This window comes from Oncorhynchus gorbuscha, linkage group LG19 (assembly GCF_021184085.1).
Source record: "Oncorhynchus gorbuscha isolate QuinsamMale2020 ecotype Even-year linkage group LG19, OgorEven_v1.0, whole genome shotgun sequence".
NCBI classification, from domain to species: Eukaryota; Metazoa; Chordata; class Actinopteri; order Salmoniformes; family Salmonidae; genus Oncorhynchus; species Oncorhynchus gorbuscha.
In genome coordinates, this window is record NC_060191.1 from 17,515,556 (window position 1) to 17,538,013 (window position 22,458).

General features: G+C 41.4%; 1 protein-coding gene across 1 annotated transcript; it reads left to right on the plus strand.

The window, feature by feature from the left end:
- The first annotated feature begins 984 nt into the window (after positions 1 to 984).
- LOC124006005 (tetratricopeptide repeat protein 24) lies at positions 985 to 13,492 on the plus strand. The gene is made up of 13 exons (XM_046315666.1): positions 985 to 1,206; positions 1,624 to 1,878; positions 2,245 to 2,538; positions 6,683 to 6,884; positions 6,991 to 7,197; positions 8,665 to 8,793; positions 9,008 to 9,129; positions 9,264 to 9,356; positions 9,592 to 9,670; positions 9,800 to 9,983; positions 11,620 to 11,696; positions 11,972 to 12,020; positions 12,108 to 13,492. The coding sequence occupies exons 2-13, from the start codon at positions 1,669 to 1,671 to the stop codon at positions 12,217 to 12,219; spliced, it is 1,758 nt and encodes a 585-aa protein (XP_046171622.1). The 5' UTR covers positions 985 to 1,206; positions 1,624 to 1,668; the 3' UTR covers positions 12,220 to 13,492.
- Positions 13,493 to 22,458: the final 8,966 nt, after the last annotated feature.

Genomic DNA, 22,458 nt, shown 5'->3' on the forward strand with positions numbered 1-22,458 from the left:
GTGCAGTCTTGTTTAGGCCTCAGCTCAGGCATCCCCATCTGGCGTTGTGTCTACTTTAGTTTTTCAGCACCTACTGTGCTCCTGTGGAAGTATTCCACAGCTGCTTTCACTTTGTTCAGTGGGATTCATCACCTTCAGAGCATCTCTTACTATCAGGTTGATTGTGTGGGCAAGACATGGATGATGAGTTCCATTTAACATTTTCATGGCTTTGGTTATGTTAGACAGACCACTTTTCCATCTACTTGCCATTCTCTGGCCACTCTCAACTGGCTTTATATAAGGTTCTGTTTTGGCAAATTCTACACTGTGCACTATCTAACATGGTCTACGTTATTACAAAGCTTCCAAATTCTGTGCTTCTGCCTCATTTTCCAGCTGTTGTTTTCACAGCTGCTCTTCTTAGCTGAAAAGTGTGGGCCCTCCCTTACGCGTCTTTGGTTGACACTGCGTGTCTGATTGACAGGAACAACAGGTGAGGCTGTTAGTCTGAACGAATGTGTGTGCGCGCTTGAGCATTTAGGCGTATATTATTATTCTTTGAATTAGTTAATTCTATTCATTTAAATGTTTTGATTATTCATATCTTAATTTTTTAAATAGATTCGGCTCTTCTGATATGCATGCCGGCTCCCAACGTTGACATACAAGAGCCGTCCCATCACTCATTTACAATGACGGCCTAGCAACATTTCAGTTACGAGCCCAACGCTCTAACAACTAGGCTACCTGCCGCCCATAAATAACTTTCTGGGAGACGTTTCCTTTCTTTAATTTTTAAATATATATATATTATATTATTATTATATATATATAAATAAATACATAAAATAAAAATTCATAAATACAACAACAACAAAAACAAATATAATATATATATATATATATATAGCAGTACGATATTTAAGTTGCTGCTTCAGTCTCCTTGTTAATTGTGCCTAAAATCATTTATATGGCCAACTACGCCTCACTTCATATTTAATATTGCCATAGCAACAGACCTGCTACTTCATAGCATTCCCTGGCTCCACAAACCAGTAACTCCCTAACATTAGCTAGCTAGCAAGCTAACAAGAAAAGCCAGCTAAAACGTGTGATATAGACTAACTAGGGGTTACGGCTGTACGGATAATTTACCAATGTATTCGTCAAGTTAACTAACTAATTGCGACTGCTCTGTTTTGGATGGCTGTTCATCTTGAAAATGTGAGTGAAATAGCTAACTAAACTAGCTACGTTAGCCATGTTACCAAGACTCGAGAAGCTAATGCGTTAACTAGTCATGTGGTTTCAACTTCGGTGCACACCAGATGAGAGGAAAGTAGCCAAGTTAGCTAGCAAACAAGATAGACATCGGTCCATGCTACTTCTCAAAAATGTTTATTTGAATGCGAAAATTCTGGCTATATATGCCTAAAAGAAATGCATGTTCAGTGATCACGTAATAGACTTAATTAAACATTTATTTGAAGAGGGCAGGCACTGAGTGAGTCCTCATGTGGTTTGCCACATAGCTAGTACTCATTGTCACCAAAGGAGGGCAGTACTGTCAGTGTCATGACCTGAGTGAGCGTGACTATAATCTGAACTTCATCATTATTTTTGCTCTCTTCTTTCCATCAGTCTCCTCATAATGCTGTCCTGTAGCCACCCCCTGGCGAAATCAACATGGCATCTGATAGCTACCCATCACATGAGGGCAGGAAGAAGAAGAAAAAGAGTGACGAATGTGTAAAGAGCAAAGACAAAGAGGCTGATGTCCTGAAGGTTCAGGTGGACATAGAGGAGCTCACAGCCTCTGGCCACATTGCCCTAAAGCAAGGGGACTGTGAAGAAGCCCTCCGCTGTTTCAAAAAGGCCTTCAAAGCTTCCATAGAGGTGACATTACTTAGGCTACCTCCATGTTGTCCATTTTGAGACATTTTGTCCTGCACGTCACCCATATAATATAGGGTTTGCTAAAACTGTGAGAAGGAGAACTGAGCACATTATTTTATTGTTTGGAAAATGTCCAGGCAACAAAAACTTGTCTGGTTCCAAGTCCAAATGGATTACAGTGTTTTACACAATCTTTATTGTCCCCCAAATGGTAATTGGTTTTCACAACAACATACATCCGACAACTACAACATTTAGACATACTGTATGGAAGAAAGTCAAATATGCTGCATAATGTTTACTGGTACTTATGTTAGCTTTTATAATGTTTAAGTTGCCTGTCTTACCATACTCTATCACCCACAGTTAAAGGAGACCAGGGTCCAGCAGGCATGTGCCTTTAACCTGGGAGCTGCCTATGTGGAGGCGGGTAAAGCCCTGAAGGGGCTGGACTTCCTGAAGCGGGCCCAGCCAGGAGAGAAGGGGGAGCGGGTAGCAGACCTCCAGTTCAATCTGGCCGTAGCCCATGAGATCCTGGGGAACCACGGCCAGGCGGCTGGTTACTACCTCCAGGCAGCCCAGCTGTACCGCTCCCAGGGGGACGGGGCCAGTGAGGGGGACTCCTGTATGAAAATGTCCCACTGTCACCTGCTCCTAAAGGTCAGTCAGCTCCAGGTGTATGTTTATGGTTCAGCTCAAGGATCAGATTACCCTACCAAAAATCTCATTAGAGGGGAACTGTAAAACGGCAGTAAACTGTACTTATATTCCTCACCTTAAGCCATTACAAAATGTAGGTGGGATACTCTCCTAAAGAGATTTAACACCAATCCAATATATTCAGAGAAAATACCAAACTGCTTTTTTATAATGAGGGATTTCCACCAGGAGATTTGCTTTCATACACATTAAGATTGTGCTGAGTCAGAATTTAGAAGACCACCCATATCTTCTGCAAAGAAAATAAGATGCTTATGCATGAGGCCTAGAATACTCGAGACTGAAAATTGAATGATCCGTAAGGACTATACCACAGTAGGACGAAAACAAGCCTCTCTGCTAAAAGAAATGCTCAAGTACTCAAAAAATTGCGATAGTTGAATGATTGTTAAATAAGTTTTATTGTTTTACAACCAAATGGAAATAGTTGCTTTTTATGGAAATAGTTTTTTATAGAAGGGTCCAGACATCTTTTTGTGATTTATTTGTATTTTTTAGAAACAAACAGCAAATAATTTCCTCATCCTCGTTGTATAGTATAGGGGCCCTGAAAAAACATGAACAAAGGCTCCAAAAACAACAACAATATGTCATTTTAGAAACGACAAAGCTCTCAGTATAGTGATGTAGGGCTATAGATGTTTTACATATGAAATTGTGTCATTCCAAACTTTATCCGCAACATTATATTTCCTTTTGTGCAACTTGAGCGATACCTATATTTGGTTATAAATATACAACTTCTCCTTTAATTGATTGTCAGTTGATTGATTCATATGAGCCATCTTCTAATGTATTAGGTGCTCAGAAATCATGCTTTGCAATTCGTTTAATCAATACAATTGTAACACCAAGAAAAATTATTCCATGAACCTTTTCACATCTTTAGTGAACCTGCCCACCTCCCTCATCTTTGCTGATCACCAGCTGCCACTGATGAAGGGCCAGTCGCTGTCATTATGGTCCGTTTCTCATTGGGACACCCTCAGTCGGTGTGTCAGTGTCAAGCCACAATGAAATTATTTAGAGTACTGCCATAGGCAGTGTGTGGGTGTTATCAATAAATTAGTATCATTATTAGCATTTACAATAGGGATGTAAAGATTCACCTGTATGCATCAGTCCCTGGTTCAAATGTTTAAGATCTGAGTGCATCGGTCAGCGGGACCCCAAACCGATCCAAATGTAGCATGCATCTGTCCAAAATTCAATTCAAACGTTGCAAAATCACCTGTTCACAATTTTTTGTTGTTGCTCAAGTTACTTTCTTTCTACCTTCTGAAAATGCCTCTCATCTTTTGTGACAATTGCATCCTCTACTTCAGTGTCAAACTAAGCATGCAATTGTGTTGACAGTCATTGATCGACATGTCATTTTGCATGCTGAACAACCCTAAGCAAAATCGGTCGGTAGTCAAACTGCGAGCAGCTTGCTCTATTCCTGATCTGGCACATCTGTGCTTCACCTTCAGCATTCAGATGTTTGAAAATGTCTTGTGCAATATTTGGCTTTCAGTTGTGTGACAACCAATGTAATTTGTTAGGTTATTGTTATCAAATGGGCTGTTTAAAATTGTGTTTTACCAGAATAAAGTAGCCTAAGCTACTGCTGGACACACAGCTCTCTTCTGGCTTTACATGATGATCAGGGCTTACATTGGATTTTATTTTGATTGTTCAGGTACACCATCAGCAATATTTTTTTGTAGTTTTGCTTGAAACAATGAATATGCGGTCATTTTTAGATATACAGTGGGGCAAAAAAGTATTTAGTCAGCCACCAATTGTGCAAGTTCTCCCACTTAAAAAGATGAGGCCTGTAATTTTCATCATAGGTACACTTCAACTATGACAGACAAAATGAGGAGAAAAAAATCCCGAAAATCACATTGTAGGATTTTTAATGAATTTATTTGCAAATTAAGGTGGAAAATAACTATTTGGTCAATAACAAAAGTTTATCTCAATACTTTGTTATATACCCTTTGTTGGCAATGACAGAGGTCAAACATTTTCTGTAAGTCTTCACAAGGTTTTCACACTGTTGCTGGTATTTTGGCCCATTCCTCCATGCAGATCTCCTCTAGAGCAGTGATGTTTTGGGGCTGTTGCTGGGCAACAGGGACTTTCAACTCCCTCCAAAGATTTTCTATGGGGTTGAGATCTGGAGACTGGCTAGGCCACTCCAGGACCTTGAAATGCTTCTTACGAAGCCACTCCGTTGCCTGGGCGGTGTGTTTGGGATCATTGTCATGCTGAAAGACCCAGCCACGTTTCATCTTCAATGCCCTTGCTGATGGAAGGAGGTTTTCACTCAAAATTTCATGATACATGGCCCCATTCATTCTTTCCTTTACACGGATCAGTCGTCCTGGTCCCTTTTGCAGAAAAACAGCCCCAAAGCATGATGTTTCCACCCCATGCTTCACAGTAGGTATGGTGTTCTTTGGATGCAACTCAGCATTCTTTGTCCTCCAAACACGATGAGTTGAGTTTTTACCAAAAAGTTATATTTTGGTTTCATCTGACCACATGACATTCTCCTAATCTTCTTCTGGATCATCCAAATGCTCTCTAGCAAACTTCAGACGGGCCTGGACATGTACTGGCTTAAGCAGGGGGACACTTCTGGCACTGCAGGATTTGAGTCCCTGGCGGCGTAGTGTGTTACTGATGGTAGGCTTTGTTACTTTGGTCCCAGCTCTCTGCAGGTCATTCACTAGGTCCCCCCGTGTGTTTCTGGGATTTTTGCTCACCGTTCTTGTGATCATTTTGACCCCACAGGGTGAGATCTTGCGTGGAGCCCCAGATCGAGGGAGATTATCAGTGGTCTTGTATGTCTTCCATTTCCTAATAATTGTTCCCACAGTTGATTTCTTCAAATCAAGCTGCTTACCTATTGCAGATTCAGTCTTCCCAGCCTGGTGCAGGTCTACAATTTTGTTTCTGGTGTCCTTTGACAGCTCTTTGGTCTTGGCCATAGTGGAGTTTGGAGTGTGACTGTTTGAGGTTGTGGACAGGTGTCTTTTTATACTGATAACAAGTTCAAACAGGTGCCATTAATACAGGTAACGAGTGGAGGACAGAGGAGCCTCTTAAAGAAGAAGTTACAGGTCTGTGAGAGCCAGAAATCTTGCTTGTTTGTAGGTGACCAAATACTTATTTTCCACCATAATTTGCAAAAAAATTAATTAAAAATCCTACAATGTGATTTTCAGGATTTTTTTTCTCATTTTGTCTGTCATAGTTGAAGTGTACCTATGATGAAAATTACAGGCCTCTCTCATCTTTTTAATTGGGAGAACTTGCACAATTGGTGGCTGACTAAATACTTTTTTGGCCCACTGTACATGGTAAAGTAGATAATATCATAATGAGGACAGCAATCACTTTTGCTACCTTCATTGCATGGTGGAAGTGGGAGAAGAAGAGGAGCTCACCCGAGGTCCAACTTCCAAAAGGTCTAAACCATTTGATTCTGAGACACGGGTGAAATCCAAAGTTGTGCTTTATATTCATTGGCTATGTCATAGCTAATTTTAAAAATAAATATTTATACATTACTAGCTAACGCTTTTAATCTGCAAAACTGACACATTAACTAGTGGGTGATTTCAGATCAAAAGTGGGGTAGATACCCAGTTTCCCTTATGGCTCAGGTGCAACATAGACATATACAGTACATAATTTACACACACACACACACAGAAGTCAGCTCAGAGAAGCCCAGCTCATAAGCTCCATCAGCAGCATATTTTAATTTGGAATGGAAAAAGAATGTGTTTATGCAACAAATGTTAGTGCATTGCATCGAACTGAATCACATCGATTCGTTCCTCTAATCAAACCGAATCACACAGATCGTTTCAAACTAAAACGTATCGTTCCTGTATTGCATTGTAGCCCATGTATCTAGATATGTATCGAATCGTCTTGAAAGGGAAATATGCACATCCCTAATTTTTAAGAACTTCTGTAATGTCTGACTGACTCATTTGAGATGTGTAGCAGCCAGGTCTATATACTGACAGCTCACTGACTGTCCTACACAGAGCTGGTTCTGATTCAAGATGTGTGTTTGCAGGACTGGACGCAGGCAGCTCAAAGCTTCCAGAGGGCTGGAGAGAGCTACAGGATGGCAGGCAAGCTGGACTCAGCCACCATGGCCTACAAAGAGGCAGGGAGTCACATGCTCCAGTCAGATGACTTCACCACGGATGATATCATCACCGTGCTCACTGATTGCCTCGAGCTGAGCAATAACATCAAAGACCCAGAGTTGCTTGGTAGATAAACTCAGAGTAACTGAATTGAGGAAAAAACAAATGCGTAACAGCATTGTCAGTCAACAATTTGGTCACAGTTTTGTGACTTTATCCCTCTGTCTTTCAGGTAAGGTGTACAATGACCTGGGCCTGATTTTCTCCCAGCTGAAGTTGTTCCAGGAGGCAGCCGGGTGCTATGAGCGGGCCCTGCCCCTGGCCAGCACCAGGCCCAGCAGGCTGGCCGTGGTCCTACAGAACCTGGGAGCCGTTCACAACACACTGAGCCAGTACCGGCAGGCCCTGGACTACCACCGCCAGGCAGCCAACCTGCATGGTGAGCTTATTATGTCAATTACGCTGGAGAGTTTAGTTATACTGTATTTTCTGCACAGTTCAGTGCTGTTATGTACTGCATGTAATAATGATATGCCATTTAGCATGCGCTTTTCTCCATAGTATTCTGCATGCATATTTTTTCATATGAGTGGTGCAAGCACTCTACCAACTGAGCCACAGAGATTCATGTGTGTGTGAAGAACATGTTACCTGAGGCGTGTAGGAGTAATTGTTTAGGCAGAGGGGCAGACCATTCCTCAAACATTTCATTATAACGTAAACTCACTCACTTTTGTACATCGCCTTGGTCTGTACAATTCACCTTATTTTAGCGCCCAAATAATGTAATACTTCCAGATCAACTGTAAAGTCAATACCACTGTAAAGCACAATTTCTCCACTTTCCAACAACATCCATGACGGGACCTCCACGCTGCCTGTTTCTGCATGATTCAAGAAGGCAATGAGCTCCATCAGGTCTTTTTAAAAATGGCGGGTGGGGAAGTGAAACTAATGTGTGATAGTGAGAAGGAGAGATGTCGTGTGGGGAAACGGCTTTTTTTTTCACTCGATCTGTCCAACTTATCACCTTATCGCTGCTAAAATGTAAATAAAACACTATAAATAGTTTATATAATGTGTCATTACATACCTATTTGAAGGTTTGCGTCAAATTTTAATCGGGTTTTTAGGGTGGTGCTAAAGTGATCTTCAGATGTAAACAGCGGCTTTTGAAAGTCATGATCGCTTGCAGTGATGATGCAAAAAATGACTAGGTATCCCCCCTTACCCCCGTCACTGTCCATTTCTTGTTTTTAAACGATGAGAGAAGTGCTACACCTGGTGGAGAGATTGTAAGTCAGAAACAGTTGCTTTATGCGTGCTGTATATGTTACGGCATGACACATCACGATGTAATGGAGGGTCTGTTTCTTCTCCAATACTATAGAGCCATTACCATGTCGATCAACGCTTGAATAGAAACGTAGTTCACACTCCAGATTTTGAGGTCAACACAGTCGCTACAGTCCCATTAGTTTTCTTTGCAGCCTCGTTTGAATATCGCGGTTGCGCACATTTGTACAGAATGGGGTGAGTTTACATTACCCTGATTAATCCTTTACAGTACCTTGGTCTGTGTGTGTCCAGTGCTCTCCATGCCTCTAATCGGTCTCTGTGAGCAGCTCTCACATTAGCAACAGAGAAAAGTGTGTGTGTGCGCGTGCAGGGCTGTGTGGGCTGAGATTCCACTGAGGCAATCCCATGGGTACTTAGAGTGCTTACCACAGCACCACTGAGTGACTCACACACTGTTATGTCTTGTGCGTATGTGCATATTATTTTTTGCTGTTGGGGATGTGAGCATGACATTATAGCTACTTATTATTTTTTTAAGTGGGAAAAACTGATCTCTCTCTGATACTTCTCCCCCTTCTCTTTCCCCCTCATTCTGTGTGTCTGTCAGGGTCTTTGGGCAGTCGTCGTGCTCAGGGCCGCTGCTTCAGTAACTTGGCCTTTGCTCTCAGTCAGCTGGGGGAGCATGAGGAGGCAGCAGAGAACTACCTTCATGCCTTGCAGGCCTTCAAAGACACTGGTACAAAATCAAGTCCAACTTCATTCTTTATAAGAATAACAATAAGCACATTTTTCATGTTGAACAGACTATTAATGACTCTTTACGTCCATTGACCCCTTTTGACACTTAAAGTCTCTCTCTCTTTCTCCCTTGTTTACTCAACTTTCTCAATGTCTCTTTATATTTATCTTTCTTCTTCCTCCTTTTCTCTCTCTATCTCTATAATTTCTAGATGACTATAAGGGCCAATGGCAGACTTGTGAGTGTTTAGGGGAAGCTCGTTTTAAGTTGAGAGACCTGGAGAGAGCCACCCTCTACTACAAACAAGCTCTGGGTTTACTGTCAAAGTGCAAGGTAAAGAGGTCACTACTACAAATACACCAACCCAGACAATCGATCCTCAATAGAATATACTTTTTCAGTTATATGTGGTTGCTCAGACCTTATCAGACCGTATAATGTTGGTTAACCGCCGTCTTCATTTCCAGGACTCGTCCAGCTCGGTCCAGGAGCGTCTGGTCAACAGGCTGAGCGAGGCCCTGCAACACAGGCTGTCACTGATCACCCCTGGAAAACCCCAGGTAGGTGCTGTCTGGACACCACACTCCTGACCATCATACTCAGTTGCAGGAAAACAAACTGATTTGTTTATCTATCAGCCAGTATCTAGTTAATATATCAACACTATAACCAGGTAATATATCAACCATTTTCTGGTCTATTCGTGGGAACTATAATGTAGTGTGTGTGTGTGTGTGTGCGTGTGTACGTGTGATGTGCCTGCTTGCGTGAAAACCATTACTACACTCTGCATAGAGATGTCTCGGCCCTCGTCTACACACTCAAAATAGAAAAGCTGTTCTGAATGGCCATAGGGCAAAGACTGAGCCCCAAGGTGAGAACCTTCAGTTTAAATGTTGACTGTGAAAAATGGTTCCATTTCAAGCCACTTTCAACTTGTAAGTGTATTCATGCGTTTATACAGTTTTATTTCCTGTGTACTGATTGGGCTGTTGTTCCATAGTGAGTGGAGCTGGCTCAGCAGAGGTGTCTACCGGAGAGCCGGGGAAGGAGGAGGATACCCCGGGGCCAGATGGAGAACAGGCACACTCATTGACCATGGGAGAAGCAGGTGACTCCCAGTCACCGGTGACAGGATCTCTCACTGAGCAGCCAGGCTATCGGACTGTGCTGCCAGGGGCAAACAGGCAGGGCATTTAACACACACACACACACACACACACACAATGTAAACATCATCATATAGGCTCACACAGTGCACATTATCACTAAATTACTGTACATATTAGCACACACTACCGTTCAAAAGTTTGGGTCACTTAGAAATGTCCTTGTTTTTGAAAGAAAATCACATTTTTTTTGTCCATTAAAATAACCATCAAATTGATCAGAAATACAGTGTAGACATTGTTAATGTTGTAAATGACTATTGTAGCTGGAAATGGCTGGTTTTTAATGGAATATCTACATAGGCGTACAGAGGCCCATTATCAGCAACCATCACTCCTGTGTTCCAATGGCACGTTGTGTTAGCTAATCCAAGTTTATAATTTTAAAAGGCTAATTAATATTTGAAAACCATTTTGCAATTATGTTAGCATGATTGAAAACTGTTCTGATTAAAGAAGCAATCAAACTGGCCTTCTTTAGACTAGTTGAGTATCTGGAACATTAGCATTTGTGGGTTCTATTACAGGCTCAAAATGGCCAGAAACAAATATCTTTCTTCTGAAACTCGTCAGTCTATTCTTGTTCTGAGAAATGAAGGCAATTCCATGTGAGAAATTGTCAAGAAACTGAAGATCTCAGACTGTCCAATAAAAAGAAAAGATTAAGATGGGCAAAAGAACACAGACACTGGACAGGGGAACTCTGCCTAGAAGGCCAGCATTCCGGAGTTGCCTCTTCACTGTTAATGTTGAGACTGGTGTTTTGTGGGTACTATTTAATGAAGCTGCCAGTTGAGGACTTGTGAGGCGTCTGTTTCTCAAACTAGACACTCTAATGTACTTGTCCTCTTGCTCAGTTGTGCACCAGGGACTCCCACTCCTCTTTCTATTCTGGTTAGAGACAGTTTGCGCTGTTCTGTGAAGGGAGTAGTACACAGCATTGTACTAGATCTTCATTCTCTTGGCAATTTCTCACATGGAATAGCCTTCATTTCTCAGAACAAGAATAGATTAGTTTCAGGAGAAAGAAAGTTATTTTTTGAGCCTGTAATAGTGTACATAGCTGCACCATTATACACACGTACATAGCCCAATAACACCCACCCAGACAACCCATAAATAAACCCAGGGTAATTTTACTTGTTGTGATTAGCACACTGGAAAATCAAACACGTTTTCATTTCGTGCCACCAGACTCCAGCCTCTTAAATTGTTTTGTTTTTTTGCAGAATGTCGTTAAGGTATAAACACCTAGTGGGTTTTCTTAAATTACACTGAAGAAAATGAGCTCTGGGAGTGTCTGCTCTGCAGAGAAGAATAGATTCATGGGGAAATGGAGAGTCATTAGCCAGCCACAGATATATAATAAGAGCACCAACAGAGAAAACAAAACCCCATACATAATTAATGTACATGGGGATGACCTTGGCTTCCACTGATGATTCACTACCATCCCCCTGTAAACACACACTCATTTCTGCATAGCTGCACTATGTTTGTTATTCTCTCAGTCCCAGAGAAACCATATATCTAAGATGCCTTTAACTTGGCATTGCTGTGTGGCCAATGTTACACTGCTGCTTGTCATTTAAATTATTATTGAAAAGTAATTTTTGAGATGATGTTTGAGCGTGCCTCTTCCTCTCACCTCCAGGAACCTGAATAATCATTTTGAGCATCCTGACCCCCATTACCAGGATCCATCAAACCACCCTGTACTCGCCCAGAAGAGTAAGAACCACTCCCCTCAATCTTAACCTGAGAAACGGGTGCACAACATGAACTTTTTTCCAAATCTCCCATTGGGGAAGTAGCTAGCTACTAGCTATAACTAGTGTGTGGGCTAAGTAGTCCTTATTTGGACAGAGGACCACTAGCATGTTAAAATAACACTACCGGGGTTTTTTTCATCCACATTCTGCACATGTTGTTACAAGAAAGTAATGGCTGTGTTATCAAAAGCTTTGTTCAACCAATTTTTACTGTTTGTTATAATCCCTCTGTAGGCGAGAATTTATATGAGCGCATTAAACCGATGACAACACAGACTGACAGGTACGTAATGTTTGTGAGTTATTTCCAGTGATCGGCTTTGGTTTGAGTAATCATTGATACTGACTGAACACGTATCGTGTGTTTTAGTGAGACTCCATTGTCTGAGAGCTCCGAAGTTTCACCCACTGCTACGTCAGATAATGAAGAGACCATACCCCTGTTAAAGAAACGGAAGTCCCAAATCTGCACGGTCATGTAGATGCAAGTCCAGGCTGATGTGGTTGGTTAATTGAAAGTATTCATAGGAATGACTCTATTGAGTGTATTTCTATGGGTAAAATCTGCTTTTTGCAAATTGGTATATAAAATACTAATGCACATGTAAGTAAGTGCTACTCTATAATATTGTCTGTCTCATCTCCTGCATGTACAAGTGTTGCCTTGTCATTGCATTTGTCTTCCAAACAATCCCTGTGTGTGTGTGTGTATGCTGGTCATTGTCCCCCACAATGAAATCGGGGAAGGCACTTTGGATCTGTTTCCGTCCGTTAGTAGGTTCACGTGTTAGTCACAAGCGATATCTCAGACAGCACTGGCCCGGTTTTGACTAAACTTGGGTGAATGATGCGTCTTGCCATAGCGTTACGGCATTTAGAAAATTACACTGATTGGCCAGATGGTGGCTCTGTAACAAGATTGAAAATGCAAACTTTGAAAGGTCACGCCCCTCACCCCGTTTGACCTTAAGTCATGAAATGTAGCAGATCGATCCCTGTCTTCACAAGGAACAAATTTGTCTCGGGACCCATAAGTTCCGCCATGATGAATTTTCCGCCATTTTGAATTGTGTGAAAAACAGTTAACACTACTCTTCTGTTACCGAATGACCAATCTGCACGAAACTTGATATGTGGCATTTATGGAAAACGATCTCTCAATGTAATATTTGACTGGTAGCTACAACAACATGGCCGCTATTGACCAATAAACATTCACGTGGGTGTGGTCTGGCACATAACTGCATATAAATCAGCCAAGGATATTCATATTGTAACAGAATTTGGTACACATGTTGCAAACACTGTCAAGACTCAACATATGCAAGAACATTCATATCGACTTTGCGGTGGCGCTATAACGGGCGTATATCTGTTGATCTGTTTGACTTAGTGATGAAATTTGGCACACATGTTTAGGGACATGAGCTAAGCCACATGATATCTCAGACACCACTGGCACAATTTTGATGACATTTGGGTGAATGATTAGTCATGCCATAAAGATCTGGCATTGACAAAATTACACTTATTGGGCCGGGGGGGAAGGGGGCTATAGTAATCAACTGTACATACGTTAGTCATTCGTGGGGGATGACATGTTTACTGTTGCCTTATTTCAAGGTATCTTGGTAGTCAATATTCTAAGATTGTCATATTGTGTATTATTTATTTGATCATGCTAACTTAAATCTCTGCTCTTCTCTTGAATCATGGTTGTACAATTTGAAATAAATGTAATCTGTTTTTGAAGTATTTAACTCTGATCCTTTGTAAATGAATAGTCACCCCAAGGCTTAACAAAGCCATCGCCGTTGATCATTGCTACAAGAGAACACAAAAAAGAACGAGCACCCAATCTGTTTTCAATTGGTTTTCCTAAAGGGCACACTTTGAGAAAATAGGCCTAACCTTTAATTAAATGCAAATGGGGGGTAAATTAAACTTGGCCGCTTCAATCGACATGTTAATGAAACATTTTCATTATGCCTCCGCTATGGCAGAGGTCATGTTCACAGTTTTCACAAGTCAAATTGGGGATGGCAAGAGTCAATCTATTGTAAAGAAAACACATTCCATGCATTTGTTTATGGTAAAGAGTGTTTTAAACTAAAGTGTAAGCGTTACCCATCAAGTGTAAGCGTTACATGGCTTGATAATAGGTCTACAATTTATATATATTTTCTTTAACTATATGTAATCACATCCTTTGCCGCTTTTCAGTGGCAATGTAGAAATGATGCCAACGACGCGCAGGGAAACATGCGTCACTCATGATGTAGGCTCAAGTTTACTTTGCCCAAATGGTCAATAAAATCCTGCCTTTTATTGTCAAAGTGCTGTCGTAACTTCTGACTTCGGAGTTAGTCTCTATCGAATATCACCTACTATATATATTGATCTTTAATTAACTGGTTAATTAACTGGTTCGATTTAAATGGTTAATAAAATGTGGACGGATAATTTTCAATCTGAAAGCGAGTAAACCGTATTCAAAATGTTTTTTTAACTTCAGACCTTTCAGACAGGTACTCAACATGAAAAAGGGCACCCCCTGCTCAACTCAATTTAAACAAAATATATATCTATTTTATTTTTACTTTCAGAATTGTTAACCATCTCGAAATTCAGAACATAGCCTACTAAATGCCTCTGTTTAAATCATTTTATTTTAGCATAGGCCTATTTAGATCTGCAACAACACACTAACTCACAAATTGAAAGCAGGCTAGTTACAGTGCCTCCTAAAGACATGATTGACATTGGCAAAAGATGATCAGCTGATCGTTGATGATTGATGTAAATCTTCTAGTTAGCTAGCTTGATTATTAGTTTTTTACTGATTTTAGGATTTATCTTCAATGCTGTTAAATAATAACTTCATAATATACCTTATTATTCAATCTTCTAACTCGTGATATGTGGCTTGTGTGGATAATTTAGTATATGGTGGTTAGCTAGATTCTAGACTACCTGTGTTCAGTGATTAACTTGTAAATCGGGAGGGGCTGGAACAAAAAGTGAGTAACTGAGAGCACCCAATTCATGGTGTAGTAGACTATTCTGAATTATTCAATTTCTTACTGAACAGACAGCAGTAACTCTAACTTTTGCAAATGTATTTCAATTTAGGGAGAGGTGGAAATGTACACCATTGTTACCCAGAGGAGGGTCATGCTTTTTCAATTTCAGTCAGGAGGAGGGTTTAGTCTTTTTTTTTTTTTTTTTTTTGTCCAGGTGAGGGTCTTGTAATTTGTAATCGATTAAATGTTATATTGTTCAGGGTTTTAGAATTAGTATGATTCCCCTCATCCCTGATTTTCTACTGGGTGTGCAATATCAAGCATGCCTAGTGTGGTCTCAATAAAATGATCCATAGCCTATACTATAGGCCAAGGGTGGGCAAACTTTTTGGCTCGAGGGCCACATCCGGATTTTGAAATTCAACGGAGGGATGCATTTTTTGGGGGACCAATTGTTTTGTTAAAATCAATTTGCGGGGGCCTCTGGCCTGGGTCTCATAAAGGCTCTGGCCTGGGTCTCATAAAAGCATCGTAGCACTAAGATATCTGTCCAAGGCACTGGTCTAAGGCACTGCATCGCCATACTTGAGGCTTCACTACAGACCCGGTTTCGATCTCAGGCTGTGTCACAGCTGGCCGTGACTGGGAGACCCACGAGGCAGCGCACAATTGGCCCAGCGTTGTCCGGGTTAGGAGAGGGTTTGGCAGGCCGAGATTTCCTCGTCCCATTGTGCTCTAGCGACTCCTGTGGCGGGTCGGACGCATGCACGCCAGGTGTACGGTGTTTCCTCTGACACATTGGTATGGCTGGCTTCCGGGTTAAGCGGGCATTGTGTCAAAAAGCAGTGCAGCTTGGCTGGGTCGTGTTTCGGAGAACGCACGGCTCTTGACCTTTGCCTCTCCTGAGTACGTAGGGAGTTGCAGCGATGGGACAAGACTGTAACTACCAATTTGTATACCACAAAAATGGGGAGAAAAAAGGGTGTCTGCTTTAACAAGCCTTTTTTATTTTTGTACTTATGTATTGAATATAGTTTTTGTGTTTTTTATTTTATTTTTTATAAGCCCTTGGGCTTCCAACCACACTTGCACACCGGTTTTTATTTATTTGTTTTTAACTGTATTGTTGTTTATCACTTATTTTCTTCTTGTGCAAATAAATTCAACCTTAAACATATGTGTTAAATAACAAATGGCTTTTTCTCTAAGTCATTGATGATCAGATAATTCAGTTGTAACTGATGCTGTTGCTCAGCATTTTTACAGTTGATCGACAACTTTAGCACTGTTCCAAACTTAGACTATCCTCTTTTTTTAACAATAGCCTTTATAGAAATCTAAATGTCTTTGGTGCTGCAGCATGCACTCATTCGTTGTCATGTTCTGTTGCGGTATTTTTTTAAATTCAGCTTTTCTCCAGTCATGTAAAACGACGTAGAATTGCAAGAAATGTGTTTTATAAAAGGCAAAAGAAATTCGGACTGCAAATAAGATGATACATTCGTGCAGTGCTTTTATTATAATGGGTATCTTTTCATCCCTACAATTGTCTGCAAATACACAATATTCAAGCTACTTTGCTATGTAATGCTTACAACACGAAGAACAGTTTCTAAAACTGCATATCTAAGGCTCTGGCCTGGGTCTCATAAAAGCATCGTAGCACTAAGATATCTGTCCATTTAGTGTCAGTGGAGTTAAGATGATCTTTTGGGAAACCCAGCCATTGTCTATCATAGGCGTGAGGGTTACCGTAGGCATGTTCTCTGTTATCCACTTTCTTTGAATTATTATTTTGGGTATAGGGGAGGGTCACTTTTTTTCAAGCTTTCAGAGTGGGTCAGGTAAAAATATATTTTACTGAAGGGAGGGCCATCCATTTTAATTTCAGGGAGGTCCGATTTTCTCCAGGTATCCCTCATTGTCAATAACGTGCATTCCCTTATCAGGAGTGCTGCAGCACCTCTAGCACCGCTCCTGCTGCTATGATTGTATAAGGAAATGCATGATGAAGTAACCGAAATGTCGGTTATTTTTTGGTTTTTAAACAACTAATTGACCAATGTACGTTTAAATTATTTGAATTCCATTTTGTTAGTTTTTTTTCTGTCAGCTCAATGGGCAGTTTATGTAGAGATAAATCGGATCAAGCCTGAACTATGCAATGTAGTAGGTTTAGTTTCCAACAGGCCAATATTCTACATACATTAGCACAGAAAACATGGTAATGAACTACAATGACAATAATCCATTGCGCACCTGCATACTTGTCTGGCTTGTCACGTCTGTGTGGAGAACTGAGCTATAATAAGAACGGTGTGGGCAGACACGGGGTGATTGATACTTGGCATTCAGCTGTCAATAAAGCATGTCTTATTTACTTTGAAGAACTACTAAAATGTTGATTTTTGTCAGACTGCATAGGCAGCAGGTCTATAGAGATGGAATGATGACTTGGAATGAAATAATAAAGTAATCAAATAAAACATTATTTATTCACTTTAATAAAATATGGTTAATAAGTGATAAGCAGTAATGGGCATCACTAACATGATATATATATATATATATATATATACAGAATATGTTGGTTATTTTTAGACGTGTTATTATTGTTTTACTTTTAATTGTTTTATTCTGTGTTGTTACGACATTCGACCCACATAATGCATAGTGCATTTAATGTCTAAAAAATAAACCGAAATCGAAACCGAACCTACCTCATAAAGCCCTAATCGCTCAGCACTAATCTCCATGCAGGGAAGACTGAAAAAGTCACAACCGGGCTCACATGAGCTCCATTCAAGGCAGACAAACGGTTGGGGTGGAGGTGTGGGGTGGCGAATTTGACGTCATCGCGACGACTAGGTGGAAGTGGGTTCAGAACAACAATGACAAAAACTGTATGCAAAAAAATAGAAAATTATACCACCACACAAAAGAACACTTGGCAAGTGGGAGGGAAAAGGGGCAGGTGTTCTGGCACAGGTAGACCCATATTGTGCACGCGCCTGCAAATCAGTATTGCCAAATAATCTGTAGTCTATGCTTTTGATGCACCAGGTTTATTTTCAGCACTTCAGCACCTGCGTGTATGGACAGCTCCCCTCCCCTGTCTATTTTTGATGAACGCAAGTAGTGGGATAGAGTGGTCTGTTGAACTGCACTGTAGCTGCAGAACCTATTTCACCAACCTCGGAGACGGACAAGGATTGGACATTGGATCATTTGGGAAACTCCCATGGATATTGACATATACAAAAATAAAACTGAGTGAAAGATGGATCATCCGAAACGCTGAAATTGTTGTAGGCCTACTTTGGAGAAGAATACGTAATTTGGGGTTTCAATTATTTTTGATACTGCGGTAACTGAAGATAATACATATATTTCATTGCATGACGGTTTAGCTGATCAATTGGAATACACACACAAAGTGTGCTTTGTGGCGTATTGTGAGGGAATGCGCGAATTCCAAGTGAGTTGAGCGTTAAACAAGGTAAGAGTGAGCATAGTCCTGTAATATATCTCACTGCATGTTGTCATTATGTGGACAGATGACTAGCATACATAAACGTGCTATAGGATAAATTGGACAAACTGTTGTATAGCCTACATTATAGTGGCATAACAATCAATAAATATCCTAATTTGTTAAAGGACTATATGGTACGAAACAATCAATAGAATAAAATATGCAATATCCCTGCATATCTACGCTTCTTGTCCAGTTACAACATGAAAACAAACAAATGTCCAAAATATAAAGGCAAAACGTTAGAAATATATAGCTCTTAATATAGGTCTTGTACTTTATTTGTTTTACCTTCCATTTTCAAAGGTTAGGTTAAAGGTTTTTCCCTCCACTTAAAGTTTGTAATCCCATTGACCCATCCATCAGATTGCTGCAGTTTCCGAATCGACCGCGACCTTTTACCTTGCACACACACTAATATAGCAAAAGCAGTGACGCCAACCGAAATATGTCTTCCGCATTTAACCCAACCCCTCTGAATCAGATAGGTGCGGGGAGCTGCCTTACAACGTTCACGGCGCCCGGGGAGCAGTTGTTTGGGGTTAACTGCCTTGCTCAAGAGTAGAATGGCTCGGGGTTTCGATATAGGATTTATATTACCACCGCTTTGCAGTGACGCCAAAAAAGATTTCATGAATGTACACTGTAAACACTGCCCTAGTCCCTAGTAGGCTACTGGTGCATGCTGGGATGATCAATTTACTGCGTGAAACTTGATCCCAATGTCCTTCAGACACCTTCTCGTGCCGGTGCCATTTATTCTTCAGTGGATGGAAAAACAGTCACAGCCACTAAAAATAACTCAGCATTCTATTACATGATTAACACCCATTCAAGAGGAGAGGAGACAGCGTGAGGATCAGCGTTGAAAGACTTAGTCAATGAGAGTGAGATGGTGAGAGAGAAAGTGTGTGTGTGTGTGGAATAGGAAAGGCATAATTAATGTTGAATTAATTAAAGTGAGATGGTGAGAGAGACAAAGTGATAGAGAGAGAAAGTGTGTGTGAGTGTGGAATAGGAAAGGCATAATTAATGTTGAATTAATTAAAGTGAGATGGTGAGAGAGACAAAGTGATAGAGAGAGGGAGTGTGTGTGTGGCATAAGGACACACATACTTGGTCCAAGGTCATCTAAACTGAAAGGGGGATATGGTTGGGTATTCTACACTGCTTTAAAAAATTAAGGGAACACTTAAGCAACACAATGAAACTCCAAGTCAATCACACTTCTGTGAAATCAAACTGTCCACTTAGGAAGCAACACTGATTGACAATACATTTCACATGCTGTTGTGCAAATGGAATAGACAACAGGTGGAAATTATAGGCAATTAGCAAGACACCCCCAATAAAGGAGTGGTTCTGCAGGTGATAACCACAGACCACTTCTCAGTTCCTATGCTTCCTGGATGATGTTTTGGTCACTTTTGAATGCTGGCGGTGCTTTCACTCTAGTGGTAGCATGAGACTGAGTCTACAACCCACACAAGTGGCTCAGGTAGTGCAGCTCATCCAGGATGACAAATCAATGTGAGCTGTGGCAAGAAGGTTTGCTGTGTCTGTCAGCGTACTGTCCAGAGCATGGAGGCGCTACCAGGAGACAGGCCAGTACATCAGGAGACGTGGAGGAGGCCGTAAGAGGGCAACAACCCAGCAGCAGGACCGCTACCTCTGCCTTTGTGCAAGGAGGAGCAGGAGGAGCACTGCCAGAGCCCTGCAAAATGACGTCCAGCAGGCCACAAATGTGCATGTGTCTACTCAAATGGTCAGAAACAGACTCCATGAGGGTGGTATGAGGGCCCGACGTCCACAGGTGGGGGTTGTGCTTACAGCCCAACACCGTGCAGGACGTTTGGCATTTGCCAGAGAACACCAAGATTGGCAAATGAAAGCAGGTTCACACTGAGCACATGTGACAGACGTGACAATCTGAAGACGCCGTGGAGAACGTTCTGCTGCCTGCAACATCCTCCAGCATGACCGGTTTGGTGGTGGGTCAGTCATGGTGTGGGGTGGCATTTCTTTGGGGGGCTGCACAGCCCTCCATGTGCTCGCCAGAGGTAGCCTGACTGCCATTAGGTACCGAGATGAGATCCTCAGTACCCTTTTGAGACCATATGCTGGTGCGGTTGGCCCTGGGTTCCTCCTAATGCAAGACAATGCTAGACTTCATGTGGCTGGAGTGTGTCAGCAGTTCCTGCAAGAGGAAGGCATTGATGCTATGGACTGGCCTGCCCGTTCCCCAGACCTGAATCCAATTGAGCACATCTGGGACATCATGTCTCACTCCATCCACCAACGCCACATTGCACCACAGACTGTCCAGGAGTTGGCGGATGCTTTAGTCCAAGTCTGGGAGGAGATCCCTCAGGAGACCATCCGCCACCTCATCAGGAGCATGCCCAGGCGTTGTAGGGAGGTCATACAGGCACGTGGAGGCCACACACACTACTGAGCCTCATTTTGACTTGTTTTAAGGACATTACATCAAAGTTGGATCAGCCTGTAGTGTGGTTTTCCACTTTAATTTTGAGTGTGACTCCAAATCCAGACCTCCATGGGTTGATAAATTTGATTTCCAATGATAATTTTTGTATGATTTTGTTGTCAGCACATTCAACTATGTAAAGAAAAAAATATATAATAAGAATATTTCATTCATTCAGATCTAGGATGTGTTATTTTAGTGTTCCCTTTATTTTTTTGAGCAGTGTATATCAAGGAGACAACAAGAAAGGCTGTCTTTGTGCTGCTACTTTAAGTGCAGTGTTGTGTCAATGTTCTCAGCATCAGTACTGGGGCCATCAGGGATCTGACGGGGCCGAATAGAAACAAGTCATGGTCAGAAGAGGCTGAAATTGACCATTATATCAATCTAACGTGCCTTTCTCTGTGTTACAAACCAAGAACCAACACCATCTCTGCATATGAGTCATTACACATGACAATGCCCTTTGTTAAAAAGCTTTATAAACTCCATTCATTCCCAGGGTAGGCTGACAAACTAAATGAGCTAATGGAGAATCCATGGCACCAGTTGGCTTTTTCGGGACATTCTGGTGTGACATTTCTCTCTGGCGGATAGCAGAAGTCTCCCGGTCAAACACATGATCTTCTTCTTTAGTATTCACAGGACAATGTGTTTGGAGAGTGTGTTGACAGCTCTGGAGTGGGGTAAGGTCAGGCTCTGCAGTCCTCTACATCGACTTTCAAGCCAATAGACATCAGGCAGATGACACATGTAGCCTAAACAACACTGGCTTTTCGTGTTTCCAGGTCCAGTGTCATTCCATCTTACTCTAGGTGAACAGTCCATGTGTTTGATTGGTGGTGTTTAAATCTACTGCACTTGCTAAGAGAAGATGTATAGTCACTGTGACATACTGTCTGATAATCGTATCTCATTTGATAATTATGCTGTAAGATCAAATTAATGATGATGAATACAGATCATTTATCTGATCATTCTATCATAATCCTATTTCCAACCTTATTACCTCTGATATGTGTGTGATATACAGTACACAAAGTCCTCCTGGATCAGCCTCTCACTTTGAGGCTTTGTCATTACACTTTTATGTGCAAAGACATCTCACTCCCCCACTATGGTCCATGGTGTACTGTACATCACTGTGCCATTATGAATCACAGTCCACAAACAGTGCACACAACGATGCTATAGGGCACCGATTGCAGTCCTCTGTGGCTAGGACACAACACAGGCCATGTTATTGTGCTCTGTGTGTGGGGCTGAATGCATTGGCCATAAAGTGGTATAAATACAGATCCATCATGGTCAGGGTCAACGTGGTTATTTACTGGTAGGTAAGGCCTCTAATTACAACCCAATTGGGGTCGCAGAATCGGATCAGGTTTGGCTTCTCACCAACACTACAGCCTCTTTGAAACAGTAGGTCCGGTATTGTTTTTTCAATACAGAGCATTTATCCCAGGTCCAATTCCACACAGAGCCTTCCATTCAAGCATACATGCTATGTACATTTCCTCCCAAACATCTGTTGTGAAAATTACAGTAGCATCAATATGACCATTTTCCTGGTGTTCAAGATGTCAGATAAATATGTTACACTGGACAAGAGTTTAGCTGACATGCCAAACCTGTGTCTAGCTAACAGAATAGAGGGATATTTGGGAGGCCAACT

What these genes read in the sequence shown, in the direction of transcription:
- LOC124006005 (XM_046315666.1), top strand. Translation starts at nt 1,669, where the DNA reads ATGGCATCTGATAGCTACCCATCACATGAGGGCAGGAAGAAGAAGAAA. An exon ending in GCAGGCCTTCAAAGACACTG is followed by an intron (nt 8,794 to 9,007) that starts GTACAAAATCAA and finishes TATAATTTCTAG; the next exon opens with ATGACTATAAGGGCCAATGG. An exon ending in TCACCCCTGGAAAACCCCAG is followed by an intron (nt 9,357 to 9,591) that starts GTAGGTGCTGTC and finishes CACTCTGCATAG; the next exon opens with AGATGTCTCGGCCCTCGTCT.